Source organism: Dipodomys spectabilis, unplaced genomic scaffold (assembly GCF_019054845.1).
Source record: "Dipodomys spectabilis isolate Male_0828 unplaced genomic scaffold, ASM1905484v1 ptg000342l, whole genome shotgun sequence".
NCBI classification, from domain to species: Eukaryota; Metazoa; Chordata; class Mammalia; order Rodentia; family Heteromyidae; genus Dipodomys; species Dipodomys spectabilis.
In genome coordinates, this window is record NW_024871019.1 from 1039230 (window position 1) to 1055429 (window position 16200).

Here is a 16200-nt window from a genome sequence, read left to right on the forward strand (position 1 = left end):
CAGTCCCCTTATTTTTGAACGAGGTCATAATATTTAATTTGTTTTGAGGAAGAGATAATGAACATAAAACAGCCCTCCATGGTGCTCTGTAAATTGTGTCTTATTAACTTCTCACAGGTTCTTGGCTTGGCTGTAGACACTTGGGTTTGAACAAGTGGAAAACCAGGTTAGCACCCCTGCCCGCGCTCCACACAGCCTCACGTCACTTCTTTTAGCACCTTCTCTTCTATAGGCTAGGAGTAAACAGCCATGGTTCTGAGTAGTTTCAGAACTGTACATTCAGTACAGCCTGTTGGGATCATTTGCTCTGTGGTGCTGAACTCTGTGACTCCGTGGCCCCTTGGGATGGTTCAGAGCTGAGCAGATATGCTCAGAGGCAGGCGGCAAACCCAGTACTGGAAAAAGAGAGGTTTGGAGACTAGATCACTGCAGGCCTGCCTGGGTGGAAGAAACCACACAGAGGAGGTCAGAGCAGCACTTACAATGACAAGTGTTAACCTGCTTTGTGTGTGTGCACATGCTATGTTGCACAGCTGATTTTGTCTTTCCATGCTTCTGAACTCCTTCCACTTTCCCCTTGACCTTCTCTCCAGAGTGAATGCTCTGAACCCCACATGGCTAATCATGCTCACTAGGTTAAGCCTTCAATTCCTGATGTGGGCAGTGGGAGCATCCATGGTACCTTTGCCAAGGGGGGGTCCCACCAAGGCCTATCCATAATGCTGTAGGATAAACGGGGCCTGGCCCTTGAGACCCTCAGGAAATGCCAGGGCTCAACAGGCCTGGGTACAAAGGTCCATTGGCCACTGAGTTCCCTGGAGACAGGAAGCTGGAAACATTTTTTCCTAGGACCTAGCAAAGAACTGGACATTATATATCAAATACATGTTTAATATATAATATTAGACATTTTAAATATCTATGCCAATATATTATGTATACAATATGTAAGATATTACATGTGTAATATATTGTATATTAGATATGCTGTACATAAAATGACTTAGTGTATCAGGTATGTAATACAGAAGATACATGTGTAATATGTCATATAAGAGATGTGCAATATGCAGGATATTACATGGCCAGTATATTATGTGCAAAATATATTGTGTATTGGATATGTAATATGCCACCTATCAGATGGAGAATATATCATGTATTAAATGGGCAATACATCATGTGTAATATACATGTATCATATATGAAATATGAGACTTAATGTATTAGGTATGTAATATAGAGGATATTACATGTGTGATATGTCGCATATCAGATGTGTGATATAGAGGATATTACATGTGTGATATGTCGCATATCAGATGTGTGATATAGAGGATATTACATGTGTGATATGTCGCATATCAGATGTGTGATATAGAGGATATTACATGTGTGATATGTCGCATATCAGATGTGTGATATAGAGGATATTACATGTGTGATATGTCGCATATCAGATGTGTGATATAGAGGATATTACATGTGTGATATGTCGCATATCAGATGTGTGATATAGAGGATATTGCATAGGTGATGTGTGATATTACTTAGATGTACAATATAGTACATATTAGTCATGTATTATAGACACGTAATACAGAAGATATCGAATGTGTAATATAGGACATATTACATAGGTAATATTACATATATTTGATGTGTGATATGGAAGGTATTACCTGTGTAGTATTTGACATCTTGCCCATATAATATCTCATATTACACATCAAACATATGACATACTACCCATGTAATATATCACCTATGTAATATGTCCTATATTATACATTCAATATCTTCTATATTACATGTCTAATACATGGCATATTGCCTACTTAGTAAAGTCATATTGCATATCCATAATATACCGCACATGTAATATATGACTTATCTAATATGTATTATATTGCACATCTAAGTAATATCACACATCACCTATGCAATATTTTATATATCACACAGCTGATATGCGACATATCACACATGTAATAGCCTCTATATTACATGGGTAAGATGTCAAATATTAAGTGGGTCACATAGAAGATATTGCTATATATTGCACATCTAATATAGGAGATATTACATGGGTAAGACGTCAAATAGTAAATGGGTAATATAGGGATACTGCATGGGTAATATATCATAATGGACAATGTATAAAGTTGCATGGTACTATATTACAATTTAGATATACTATAAATTAATATATATGTATACATACACAGATATATTACATCCTAGATGACATATTAGACAATGTATTACTAGACGCACATACATGTCACATGTCTATTATTCATACATTATGTAATTGGATGTATAATTGTGTATAATGTAACATACTATATATATTCATCATATATATGATGAAATGTTTGCTAATGTGACTATGTTTACATATATATGTTTATATAAATAAATCTATATATAGAGTTCCCATTCCTTTCTCTCTTAATGGGGTTTCTGAAATGTTACTGCGGGCAGTTGTTTAGGTAAAAAAAGCAAAGGACAACTCTGTAGACAAGTTAACTATGGCAGCTTTGGAGGTAGCTGTTGATCACCTGTGGACTCGAGTGTGCTGGGCTGGTCAGACCCAAGGACTTGACTCTTAAGTTTCAGGAGATGGCAGCAGAGTCCATCCTAGAGGTCACAGTCACCAGCGTGCCCACCTTCCATGGCTCTGGCCCCATCTCAAGCCGGCTTGGGCTTGGGGCTGCTGCAGTCTCATAAATCAGTCTCTTATCGGGGTGGTGTCAGCTCCTTCCTTACCTTTATTCCTTGCCCAAGGCTTTCCAAGGAATTAATATCCAGTCCTTCTTTGCAGGCCTGAAGGCAGGAAATCACCTTCTGGCTTTCCATCTTGCCAGGGCGGATGGTGAGACTGGCCAGGCTGCCGTGGAAGAACTGAGCAAACCGTGGTTTGGCCACTTCTCCCCCTGAAAGAAAACACAAGCCTGGGTTGGCCTGTGTGACTGGGTGGGAATCACCCTCCGCAGGCACCAGCCCGTGCTGACTGCATCCCTGAAATCTGGGGGAGGAAAACCAACCCTGTACCAAGTCCCCCCTGGGGACAACCCTTCCTCCCAGGTTCCAGGCTAGGCCTCTCCACTGTGGGCCATCTACCTCCCCAAGGCAGCCTTTGCCACCCTCCTCACCGGGGACAGGCCCTTCCGTATGCAAGCAGACCACACAGACAGGCCTCGCCTGCGTCTGCGTGGCCGGTGGAGGTGGGGGACGCGGGACGTGGAGGGAAGGCGGCCTGGGCTAAGCCCCAGCCTGGCTACTTCCCTGGCCAGGCCGTGGAAGCTCAGCCGGCCTCCACTGGCTTGGAGGACAACCCAGGGGTCACTCCCTGGCTCTGCCCATGGCTCCAGTGAGAAGAAACGGGCTCCCCTGCCTCTTCACAGGGCTGATTTCTAGCAAGCCACACAACAGTGCAAGCCACACTGTCCAGGCCTGACAGAGGCCAGGCCTTCCCCTGGGTGCTGTCTGTGTCAGCCCTGGGCGGGTAGCCAGCTGCTCCCTGGACCTTACTCTACTTCTTGGTGCCTGATTCCTGACTCTAATTCTCCACTGAAGTGAATGATTCCTTCGGTTTTCCAATAGAAACTGCTCAGCATTCTCCCTCCCCACTGAATTGCTCCTACTAAATTCCTGTGTGGGTTTGGTCTCCTGGGAGGCTCCAAGTTTGCCTGCACACCTTCATTTACTTCTCCCCACTTCTCCCCATCCAAGTACTCAGGCTAGACCAACTGCAGTTCTTCGAGGCCCCCTTAGCTCCCTGTTCTGAGCCCTGGCACTCTGGTGAGTGGTTCACATGCGGTCATTTTATGTCTGGTTGGCGGCGATGGCTCCACAGCCAGCGTGTGGGATGACGGGCTTGCTCTCACTCCCAGAGAGGTGACTGAGGGGGAGGGGGTGTTTAAAGCCTCTCAGGGGGATCATTTGTTGAGTCACGGTTAGGAACCCCTGAGCTGTGAACGTCACTTCTCAAGGTGGGACCTTTTGCACCCCCTTTGTTATTTCTCTCCCTGCTGCTCCCCCCCCCCCCCCACGCACTCTTTGCACAGGGCTGTAATTTATTAGTTTAAGTCTCTCTCCTGGATGGCAGGGATCACTCATGCATTATTCATGCTAATGAAGATGAGCCTGAGCCAGCTGAGGGGCTGAGGCTGCCCCGACTCTTTGCACACGCTGGCTCGTTTATTCTTCCCAGCAGTACTTGGCCTCCTGTGCCCGCTTGGTGCCCTGCGCCCTGCCTGGCCCCCTCTTCGTCACTGCCTGCTGGACAGCAGACTTGGTGGCACTGTGGCTTCTTGTTCTCTGCCCCTTGCTATCATCCCTGACGTCCGTCTGGCCAGCGCTCTCACCTGCTGGGCGGGGCCTGCTCGCTGCAAATGCAGCTTCTGAAGCAGCATCACTTTTGGCAAAAGATCCGTGCGGTGCGAGTCTCCCCCTGCACAGGATGAGGTGTCTTTCCTGCTTCCCTTCCCATTGCTGCTACTGTAAGAACGCATGGGAAGGAGGGCAGCCATGTTGCCCTGCTGGACTGGCTGCTCTGGGTACGGCTGCTGGGTGGGGCGCCCTCCAAGAACACAATTCCATGCATGGTCAGAATCCGTTTTGAGCAGTGGAAACGATAGATAGCACTGTCTGACTTCTTGCTTTCTCTTATTTTCTCATTTCACTCATGGCAACCCTCGTGGAATGCAAAGACGAAGCCAAGTGTGTCACAGAACCCCCTCCCCGCTCAAAGCTGCGGCTTTAAAACACTGTCACCGCGCAGCCGCATGGATGCTCACGTAGCTATAGGTTGCAGGTGACTTGGAAAGAAAAATGATCTGTCACGCTGGCCGGTCGTGACACATCCTCAGCAGGCACTCCGAACCTTCTCATTTTCCTGCACCAGGTCCCTTGCCTTCCTCGCAAACGTTTATATGGCATTACAGTGAGCAAAACACGCGACTGGGCGATGACCCAACCGTCGGGACCTGAATTCACAGAGCCGGCCGCTCCCTCCTACATCATCTAGAATACGGCCTTCAGGGACTCCCCAGATGAAGGAGCGAGAGCCAGTCCAGGAGGCAAGAGGAAGGGGGGGGGTTCCTCTGGGTACTCCAGACGCAGTCCCGCCCACCCCCGCGGAACCATGTCTGCTGTTTAGTCTCAGCCTCCCTTCTGTCCAGTTGCTGGGGAAAAGGCCAGTGCTTTGACCTCGGATCCCAGAATTCTCTAGTCTTCCTTGGCTATGGACTTCTAGCAGTGTACTTAATGGGCACGATACTTATCTTCCCCGCATCCACAATGAAACGGGATCATAATCAGTCCTGCATCACAGGTTATTATGAGATGTGGTGGCGAGTCCATCTAGCATGCTGCCTGCCAACCATCCAAACATGGCGGCCGGCACAGTGCCAGCAAAGTGCCAAGGAACCTATGCAGACGTGGGCTCGCTCTCTCTCTTCAGAGGTCGCCCCTTTCCTCCTGCCACGTGTCTCAAGGGACACCAAAGTCATAGTTTTAGCTTTAGGACTGTGGTCAAGTTTCCTAATTAACATGGTTTTCAGAATCAGCTACACTGTGTTTCCAGACACAACTCACTGCACTTTCAGTCTGGTTCCGTCCACATCAAGCTGAGCGCAGCCCCTATCAGACTCTGAGGCCTACCGACAGTCTGTATTATTTGTAAAAGGCGGCGTCCCACTATTTGTTGTCAGACTGAGCAGGCACCTGTGTCCACACAGCTTCAAAGCAGGAACGTAATTCAGCAAACCATCCATCGTCTGCATTTTCTCGGCCCTGCAACTGGGCCAGAAGGGGAACAGAGGTTCCCACCACCCCCGCTCCAGGGGATGGTGTGCGTGCGTGCGTGCGTGCGTATCAGTATGAACTGCAATGGGCTGTTCTCCAGTTTCACACTGTCAGTTTCATAGAATCATGGGCTCAATATTTGTTCCGGGGTTCCTGTGGGAGGTTCTGGTGAACCAGAGGCCTGGTGGTCCCCGGTGCATGGCTGTGGGGGTGGTTATTCTGGCTCGAGAACCTGCCCACGCGGCGCATCCCGAAGCCGTCCTGTCCTCGGTGCACCGTGTGTAAGGGAGGGAGGCTGTGCTAGCAGGTGCTTCCCAGCAGCAGCAGCCCTGGGGACACCGGGGATAATTTCACCCCAGCCTTCAGGATGAAATGTGTACTACATTAGACCAAGCTCTAAATAAGCTGACAGCACGTCCTCGAGTGTCTGCACTAATGTGAGTGCCCGGCAGGAGACTGACCTGAACATGTGCGCTGACCCCAGGGCCCCGCGTGGCTCCCCGTGCCCTCTGTCTGCAGTGGAGGCGAGCGCTGCCGCGGATGCCTCCAGTGCTGTTCTGTGTGGAGGCCACACACGGCTGTGGTCAAATCAGCTTCTACTTCCAGTGTCCAACCCCCACTGGAAATTCCACAAGTGAGACCTGGAAAGCCCCTGGAAAGCCTCCCAACCCCCAGGCCCCAAGGCAGTGGAGGCTTAGGACCAGCACCAGGCCCCGCTGCAAGAGGCCTTCACCAAGTCCTGTCCCTGAGGAGGCGCGCTGGGGCCAGGGGCTGCCCACACGCTCTTCTCTGGCCTCTCTCTGTTCCTCCTGCCCTGTGCACATCCCCATGCCAGGGAACCCTGAGCAAGTCTAAGCCAACTGGCAGCCACCTCTCTCCTCCTCTCCTTTGAGCTATTATTCACCTGGTTAAGTCCATCTTAAAGGGTTTTAATGGATCTACCCCCCCCCCCCCGCACTGTTAGAACCCCACGCTATTGGCACCCCGAGCTGTTAGAATACACTAGCGGCTGCCATTCTGCTCAGGCCCAGTCCCCAAGGCTCCACTGCCCCAGGTGCAGTAGGCGGCTCTCGCTGCCCGCGTTTCCAGCTCCATCTTCTAGAACTTGTCTCTATAGGCTATCCTAAAAACTCACTGGCATCCATCCTCGTTTGCACAGTGACCTGAAAGGGCACCATCTGTGTTTGAGGGCGAGTCCCGGGACAGTGGGAGAATCAGGGCACGCGTGGAGACCACAGAGGCTACAGCAAGTCAGCGTCTTGAGGGTTCCCTGCAGGGTTGGGTTTAGTTGGAAGGAACAGAAAGGAGGATGGAAACGTGCATAGAACAGACTGGATCCCTGTCACCCTGTACCTAATATCAGTTCAAAATGGATTGAAGACCTCAATGCAGACTTGAAGAACTTCTTGGCACAGGCAGGAACTTTCTCAGTCAGGTTCCAGCGGCTCAGCAAACCAAATAGAGAAGTGACAGAGGGGATCGCATCAAACTAAGAAGTTTCTGCATGGCAGAGGACATTGTTAACAAGCTAACAAGAGCCTGTAGAAGGAGAAAAGATCTTTGCTAGCTATACATCAGACAATGGCCTAATTAATATCTAAGAAAGTACACCCTCAAAGAATAGACAACCCAATTAATGGGCAAACAAGCTTAATAGAGACTTCCCAGAAGAAGTAAAAATGGCGAACAGACATGAGGAAATACTCAGCCCCTCAGCCATAAAGAAGATACAGGCTCCACCTCACCCCAGGCAGAATGGGAAGGCCAGCATCAGGAATACAGGCAGTAGCTGACCAGTGGGGATGTAGGTGGAAAGGGACTCCAGTCCACTGTGATGGGAATGTAAACTTGCTCAACCGCTATGGAAGGTAGTTTGGAGATTCCTCACAAAACTGAAAATAAATGATACAGGTCTCTAGGCATTCACACACAGACCAAAGGAAGACACTCTTAGGAGAGGTACAGAAAGGTGCAATGCCCATGTGCCTCTAAGCATACAGAACATTTATCGAAATGAATTCCAGGAAATGGAAACAAGATTTTTTCCCTTTTTTTTTTTTTTTTTTTTTGCTGTTTTCATTTTCTTTTTTGTCTTGCTTGTCTGTGTCTTTGGGAGTATGAGGGCAGGCACAGAAATGGAAGCACACACAAAGGGTGAACAAATGCTGCAGTGGCACTCACTAGACACTATGCTGAAAATGAGCTCTACAACTAGTGGTGGGGAAGGGAGGGAAAAACGGAGCATGAGAGAAGGGTGGCCTTGTCCAAGAGGAAATGTACCTTTGCCTGACTTATGTAACTGTAGCCCCTCTTTTTTTTTTTAGCATCTTCAAAGAATACAAACTAAAAAGAGAACTACCCTGTGACCCAGCCATGCTACAGTGAAGACACTCGCACCTCCATGTTCAATGCTGCACCATTCACCATGGCTGAGTTATGGAAACAGCCCAGATACCCTATGATGGATCAAAAAGCGTCATACAATGGATTTTACTCTCCATGAGAGAACCCTATTATGTCATACTGAGTGAAGTAAGGCTCAGAGACAGATTGTGCACATTTTCTCTACTCTGTGGACGTTAGACCTAACACACATACAAGGCCATATCCATAGATGCACAATCAAACTGAATTACCGTGTGTGCATGCGTGTGTTCCCATGGGGGTCACTGCTTTCAGTAATTAACAGACAGCTTAAGAAAATGAATACTTGGAAGCTGGAACTTGTCTGGACTGCAGGAGTGGGACTTAATGGGGGAGCTGACGAATGGAGAGAGGAATGATGGGAAGTGCAGTCACAGTTCTGAATGTACTTATGTCAAAATGGAACTGGGAAACTTGACAAGATGGGTGGGGAGGGGCAGTTCAGGGAAGAGGGAGGCGTGACCAAGATGCCTTGTGTGGACAGATGGATATGTTAAATTGAAGCCCTGTGCACAGCTATCTGAAGAGACTAATAATAAAGATTTCTACCAAGAAGTGACCTCAGGCACCTCATTTATAACTAAGTAGCCAAAACAACACGTATGACCAAACCGAACTGCAAGGAAGAACTATTACATATCTGGAAAGAGCCAGAAATGCCTGGCTCAGGACATGGGCCTGGACTCCGGAATTGGAGAAAGAAAGAAGGGAGCAGAGACCTCAATGGGAGGGCTCTGGGATCTACTTTGGGCCTTGGTGCTAATACACCAGGGATGGGGCTCAGGGCCTAGCCAACCCTGACAGGGCCTTCTGTGGCTTCCCAGCCTGCCGACAGTGCTGGCTATGGTGGTGTCCCCTGAATAGAGGAGGGGAGCTGGGCAGCCTGGGGAAGAGGAAGGGAGACCCAGCACAGCACTCATCAGAGCCCACTGGGGTTCCAATACAAGATTCCGAGGTTTCAGAATAACAGAGCATCAGCAACTCAGAGGCAACTATGCGACTCTACATGTTGAGCTGAAACTCTGTCACAGGGTTAGCATCTGGTTTATACTTGTTTTTCTAAGTTCTGTTTCATTAGTGAGCTAGCAGGGTTTGCTTTTCTTGCTAACGCTATGCCACTGCATCTCCTTTTTCTCTGCTGTATCTTCCACAGAGAGCACAGAGTAGGGAAGAGGAGCCCCCTTAGGTTACCTTGCCAGCAGGCACCGACCGTCAGCTGCATGGCTATGTGAGAGGGGTGGATGGGCCAGTCGTTGGTCACCAGGTACGGCTCATACGTTGCTCCATCCATGTAGAGGGTGACCACAGGAAACTCCACATTGATGACGTAGTAATGCCACTCTTTGTCACAAATCTAATGAAGAGAAGCAACACTTGTTATTGAATATGTACCTTCAACACCCAATGGTCTTTTTAATTATGAAAGGAGGAGAAAACATCTCTGGTTTGACAATTTTACCCCAAGCACTCAGGGAAGATGGCGGGTGACCTCTGCTGAGGTCATGGAAGCTTGCTGTCACGCAGGGTGACAAGAGCCACCCAGAGAATCCCATTGCCGGGAGAAGATGAGCAGGTGCCAGTACTTACAGGGGGCTGACTCCGTGACTCCCTGCCGACCGCAGGCTATGCGGGTGCTTCCATCTCTATGTAAAATAATATAGGTCCTATACCCTCTTGTACATCTCAAATCATCTCTGAATTACTCAGAATACCACATACAATGTAAATGCAATGTAAGTCACTGCCAGGCTCTATTATTTAGGGAATAGTGACAAGGAAAACACTTGTTCTTGCTCAATACAGGTACAATTTCTTTCTCCAAATAATTGTGATTGTGGTTGGATGAATCCTCAGCTGCCAGACCTGTGGGTGTGGAGGGCTGACTCTCTCTGATTATGGACAGATGATTTTGGTCACGGAACTATCAGCTGTCTATGCTGGCAGATTTTTGATGGACAGGTGGGTAGGAGCAAGTTTAACTTGCTTTGAGTAGAGCTTCATTCTTTAGTAGCAAAAGAAACTCAAATGAGACCTCCTCCCACACACCTTAAATTTGAGGATACATGGGGCTTTAAAAAAATACTGTTAGATGGGAGTAGAAAGGAAGATGAAGATTGGAAGAGGAGGGCGAGGAGGAAGGAAAGAAGAGGAAGGAGGAAAGAATTAGGAGCTAGAAACAAGTAAGGCAATGAACACACAGGAGACGCTGGGTATGCAAGGGAAGTGGAGCCCCCCCCCCTTTGGACTTAGATAATTTTTAAATCCTCTTTAAGGAGTGGTACACAGGGGTTTCGGTTTGGCTGTCTGAAGGCTCGTCAGAGAAGCAAGTGTCAACTCATAGTCCTTCTGGTCCCAGCAAAATGAATTCTGAGGGAGGCAGATTTAGCCTCTGCGTAGGCACAAAGGGCTGCGACGGGTCTCCCCGCCTGGACAAGGTGGTGCAAGGAACTCTCTACACACAGGTACCCTCACACCTGCTACCCCTGTCTCAGGAGGATGGTCATCCCTCATCTCCAGAGACTGAACTCTTCCATGAACTTCCGCAGAAGCCGTGTGGGCCACGGTGTGCGAAGGAGAATGGGAAACGCCAAAGGCGGCCTGACTGGAGGGGTGTCCCCTCCCCCGAGCCCCGAGTGAGCGCCTGGAGTCGGGCTGGACTCCCTGTCCTTCATACTGCCTCTGCGTCTCCCAGCACCCTGTGGAGTCCTCCTCCGGCCCCTGTGGCCCCCGCCGTCTGTGGCAGGGGAGACTGATGAGTTCTGCATGAAGGTGACCCCAAGGTGAGGGCATCAAAGCCCCCCCACAGCCCCTCTGGACTGGCTGTGCTGCTTCTCATGAATAGATAACACCAACAGGGATGCTAAATGATCTTCCCCCTTTCATTTCGGAATAAGAAATTTTTTTCCTTAATGTTCTTTTTATATTGTCCTATCTCATGTCTCAGAAAATTACTCCTTTTGAAGCCCATTAGCCTGCTGAATATTTTAGGGGACTTTGGAAGGTAAGTGGGAGGAGTCCAGGCAGGTCAGCCCAAAGTCTTCTTACTTTCAGTGAGAAGCCCTGACTCAGTTTACACATCCATTCACATTTGGTGTCTTGGGTCAGACTCTGGCTGGCTGAGTCCAGAGCTCGTGGGGCTGGGCTGTATCTGGGGAGGGGTGACCCCAGGTTGGTAAAAAGGAAGAGCATGGGGATGGCTGAACAGTGGGGAGCTAAGTGGAGGGAGTTGAAAGAAGCCCCCCCAACCCAAAGAGGACCAGTGGGGTTTACAATTGGGAAAGCCAGGCAGAAGCAGTAGCCTGGAGCAGGGTCCACATCTGGCAGCCCTCCAGTGAGGACACAGCTGTGTCCGTGACTCTAGCCCATGTCCCGTGGCAGGAAGTGGAGCAGTTCCCAAGGGACCTTTACCACCATCTGTGTGAAGGCCAGACTGACTGATGGGAGCAGCTGGCGCTCTCCCGTGCCATGTCTGCTGGAGACGGAAGGCTGCCCCCTGGCTTTATAGCACAACACTCAGCTTTTCTATATGAGGAGACAGAGATTTCTAAGGAAGAAGCAAAATAATATGTCCCCAACAGCAGCAGAAACCCCTCTATTATATTTTTCCCCCTGGGGGCTCCACGGCTGGAGGCCTTCTACACTGTAAAAACCGTGACTGTGGGCCCGAGCTACACCACGCCATGCAGGGTGGCAGCTTTCCCCACATTAGCATATCCCAAGCGCCCAGTGGTCTCAAAATACATGCATGCATAAACTTTTTGGATTTTTTTCCTATGTATAGTATTTCTTACAAACATTCTATGAAAGTTTGCCGGTTCTCCCCTCCCCCCTCCCGTGGTTGGTTGTGGGGTTTCGGTTCAGGGGCCTGGGTCCTGTCCTTCAGCTTTTTCCGCTCAAAGCGAGTGCTCTACCACTTTGAGCCACGGCGCCACTTCTGGTTTTCTGGTGGTTGAATGGAGATGAGAGTCTCATAGACTTTCCTGCCAAATAACTGTGATCCTCTGATCTCAGCTTCCTGAGTAGCTAGGATTACAGGCGTGAGCCACCATCGCCCAGCTTCATGGGTATCTTAATAACGTAATCATTCCCTTATTATCCAGTTATTCATTATTAGCTATTACACATATGCATGAACATTTGTCTACAATTCAACTGTATCCTTAGGAAGGACTCTTGTGAAATGATATTACTGCATCGAATGCTGGAGCTGTTTTTAAGGTCCTTGATACATATCAGTTGTTTTCCTGCAAAACATTGTACCTATTTATGCTCCTACCCACACAATGTGAGTGCATTCATGCAGTGTACCTTGACACCTTAAATATTTTAAAATAAAAGAATAAATAAAATCCTAGGAAATTGAAAAGGCTCGCATTTTAATATAGGCTGCAGAAATGGTTAAGACCTAATGTTTCCAACATCCAAAGGCACAGGGCGGAGGGCGCTCTTTGAAGCACAGCCTGAGCTCAGACCGAGAGGCTGGGATGAGTGCTCTGACGAGCTCCTAGTGGGGCAGTGTTCTGATACACGTTAAGCTTAGGCCTGTAGAGTCTTATGTCTGCAGCTAAAGGAAACATCTGATCAGGGTTCCATGCGTGTGAATCTGTGGTCAGAAGGAGACCGCCACTGACCATCTGCTAAGACCTGCAGGGTCAGATGATAACTGACAAATGATCCAGCCAGAAGTAGGAGAAGTAAATGTGTTCAGGCATAGTTCAACCAGGACAGAAGGAAATGTGGCAAAGTGACCTTTCCCAGAGGGGAGTAAAGAATTTTAATTCCCAACTGCTTGTAAATCATGGGTAAACCCAGCCGGCACTTAGCATGCCCTTTGCCATTTCCTGAGCCAATGCCCGAGGCTTCGCCTGGACCAAAGACAGTCCCTTGCCTGGTTAGGGGACATATTGAAGGACTGGTAAGATTTCCTTTGGTGTTCAGGTGGCACACAGCTGGATCCCAGCTGCTTGTGGATGGAGGCTGGTCATGGAGAAAGCTTGAGACCCAACCTGACATACAAACTAAAAGCAAAGAAAATAGGGATATGGCTCAAGAGACAGAGTGCTTCACTAATAGTGGGAGGTCCTGAGTCCAGTCCCAGGAAAAAGAGTGAAGAGGGAGAGGGTGGGGGAGGAGCGGGAGAGATTCTAATCCAATCAAAGCAGAAACATTCCTCTATCCATGTGTGTTTTCCGTGGTCAAAGATACTAGGTTTGGGGCATACAGAGATTCACGTGTTCCTTCTACAGACTCACAATGGAAGATTTCTATTTGTGAGTGACCCCAAGAAAGTCCCTGCCTGGCTGCCAGTCCTGGTACCTGCGGTGACAGGCCCATTCAACACACCTTGTGTGGCGGGGTGGGGGAGGAGCAGGCTGGAGCGTGAGGCGGGGCTGCCGGGCTTTGGGATGGAGAATGGAGAATTTAGGTGGCACTGCAGAGCATTTGGATGAAAAACTGATGGAGTTAAGAGCTATGGATTCTCTGGAGGAAAGGATGACCCCATGTGCTTTGCTAGCATTCTAGGCGTGCGTCCTGCAACAGGCTGATCATACTCCCTAAAGCCCCTGCCGCCCAGGCTGCCTCTGATCGGGTCTCCATTTTACCGCACGAATGAGCACTGTGGCTGTGCGCACCAGCCTCTCCCTGCGGACTGCCAACACCACCGGCCCTAGGTCACTGCTTTAGAATATTAGAGGGGTGAGGTTTGGGTGAGTGCCAAGATCAGCCTCCTGCCAGGCCAAGGTGGCCCAACTGTTTTGCAAGTCTCTTTCAGATATGGCCCTGGAGGGTTGCCTGTACTCCCGAGCCGTGTGTTCCCCGCAGAGGATGACGGTGACGGTGGTGACAGCTCAGAAAGTGCCCGCTGAGTCTCCTGACAAAAAGTCTCGCTGACTCAGGGCCGTGGCCCCAGGAGCCCAGCACGTGCAAATCAACGGTGTCCAGGAGACCGCTCTGAAATCTGGTGCTCACAGGACCCCGACCCCAGCCCCGCTCTCCGTCTCTGCAGCAGGCAGCTCCTTCTTTCCTGGGGCTCATGGCGGGTCATTTGGCTCCCCCAGCCATTCTCAGCCCACTTCAGTCAGTCTCTCGGGTAATCCCATTGCCACGCGGCAGCACAAGCAGGAGGCTCGCAGTCTAGACCCGCCAAGGAATAATGTGAGATCCTACCAATGAAAATGGGGCTGGAGGTATGGCTCAAGTGGTAGAGTGCCTGCCTACCAAGTGTGGGGCCCTCTGTTCAATCGTAGCACTGTCACAGTGCAGCCACTAAAACCTCTTGGGAGCCACACTGTGTGACCCTCACCCGATGGACTCAGCACACATCGACCAGGCGCTCGCCAGGTCTCCGCACTCGCTGGGTGCTGCGGATGTGACAGATTCCAGCCAGACGCCTCCTATTTGCCAGTACATGCCATGGCCTCCCCTCCCCAAAGATGCCAACCACTGTAGTCATGTGTTTCCTGATGCTCATCTGAGGTACAAGGACTCTGCCCCCCAAAAAACCCCGCCTCTCTCATGCCTGCCACACCTTGTTCCTTTCCTAGCTTCACTTCCAGAGTGTGCTGCCTGGCCATGTTTCCTTCTGGATTTCCCGAGCCAGCTGACATCTGTCAGGGCCCGGGGTGCAGCGCTGGAGCCACAGAGGCATGGCCGACCTGAACGGGAGGTGTGGGCGCCTGTGCGCCGAGTGAGCTCAGCATTTCAACAAGCTAGGAAGCACACGTTTTAAATGCGACAATTAGGTAAGAGAATAGTTCTCTGGTGTTCCTTTCCGATCACCTGCACAGAGACAAAGCAGACTGCACCCAAGGCTGCCAAGCAGGAGACATTTTAGGATGGGGGGGCGGCAGGTGGAGTCTTTGCCCCCGGGTCCCCTCTCCTCCATGGAAGGCGGCGAGCTTCCCACACTACGGCGTGAGGGACACGGTGGCGACTCCGTTATTGTGTTCACAGAAAGAAATGACTGACTGAATGTGCACCTGGTGACACAATGGCGACATCTGTAGAGAGGGGAGCAGAAGAGTCCAAGCGGGCTCTACCTGGGTCCTAGGGCCGAGGCTCTATCTGGGCCTTGGATTTCTAGTCAACTCGCTGGTGCTGTCTGCACAAGAAAAGGATTGAGAAACCCCCAGATGACACAGAGAGGGTCTGGGAGAAAGACTGGAGCTTTGCAGGGGAGGAAGGAGGGAGCGTCTACCTGTCTGTAGGCAGGGAGGGGAGATGGGGGTCTCCTCAGACCTCCTCAGACTCTGAGGGACTGGACTCCCAGGCACATTCCTACAACGCGCTGAGCGAGCGCCGGTCTCCCGGCAGTTAAGTGGTCTGGTCATCTGGCCAGTGGATATCTGTTGGCACCGGTGGTGGGGACAGCACTGTGCCGACCGCCCCGTGGGCAGGCAGCTGCAGAAGGGCCGGCGGATCTCCCAGAGTGTTAGACTGGTTTCTCTGCCTCCTGAAGAGGGGCCGTGCTGGTGGCAGGGCTGGGCTATGTGACACCGTCCCCTACCCTCAAGCCTGGGCTCCTCCTGGAATAGAGAATACATCCTAAGTTCTTAGAAGAGGACCCTGGCATCTTAAGCAAACAGGATGCAGGAAGGCACTTAACTATTCAGTAATGTATTTGGAGAAAATTAATTTTTCATTCTGCCATTCTAAATACTGAGGCTGGGCATCCATAGATGGTGTCTGTCTCTAAAGTGCATGGGGACCGCATGGCTGCAAGTGAGAAGAGGAGGAATCTCCGTGGACATCTTTAGAGGAACATAATTATAATATAGTTGACATATCTCATATCTCAGTGCTGGTGAATAAGCCTCCCCTGAATAATTCAAATAATAAACCTGCACCTCCTCAGACCTTCCCAACTCCTGACTGGAACTGGGTAAAGCCTCACCACTTTTAAACATAGAGTGTGGGCCGGGAGAAGAACACCCGGCTGGCACATGTCAGAGCCCAAGGGAC

At 49.8% G+C, this 16200-nt stretch overlaps 1 protein-coding gene across 1 annotated transcript in view; it reads right to left on the bottom strand.

The window, feature by feature from the left end:
- The window catches only part of Clstn2 (calsyntenin 2), a 378995-nt gene that overhangs the window by 9065 nt on the left and 353730 nt on the right, over positions 1 to 16200 (bottom strand). The window contains exons 12-15 of the mRNA XM_042665750.1: positions 9430 to 9592; positions 5218 to 5235; positions 5027 to 5031; positions 2773 to 2991 (exon numbers count right to left, since the gene is read on the bottom strand). Coding sequence (XP_042521684.1) covers positions 2773 to 2991; positions 5027 to 5031; positions 5218 to 5235; positions 9430 to 9592 — 405 coding nt within the window. The remainder of the gene's footprint in view (positions 1 to 2772; positions 2992 to 5026; positions 5032 to 5217; positions 5236 to 9429; positions 9593 to 16200) is intronic.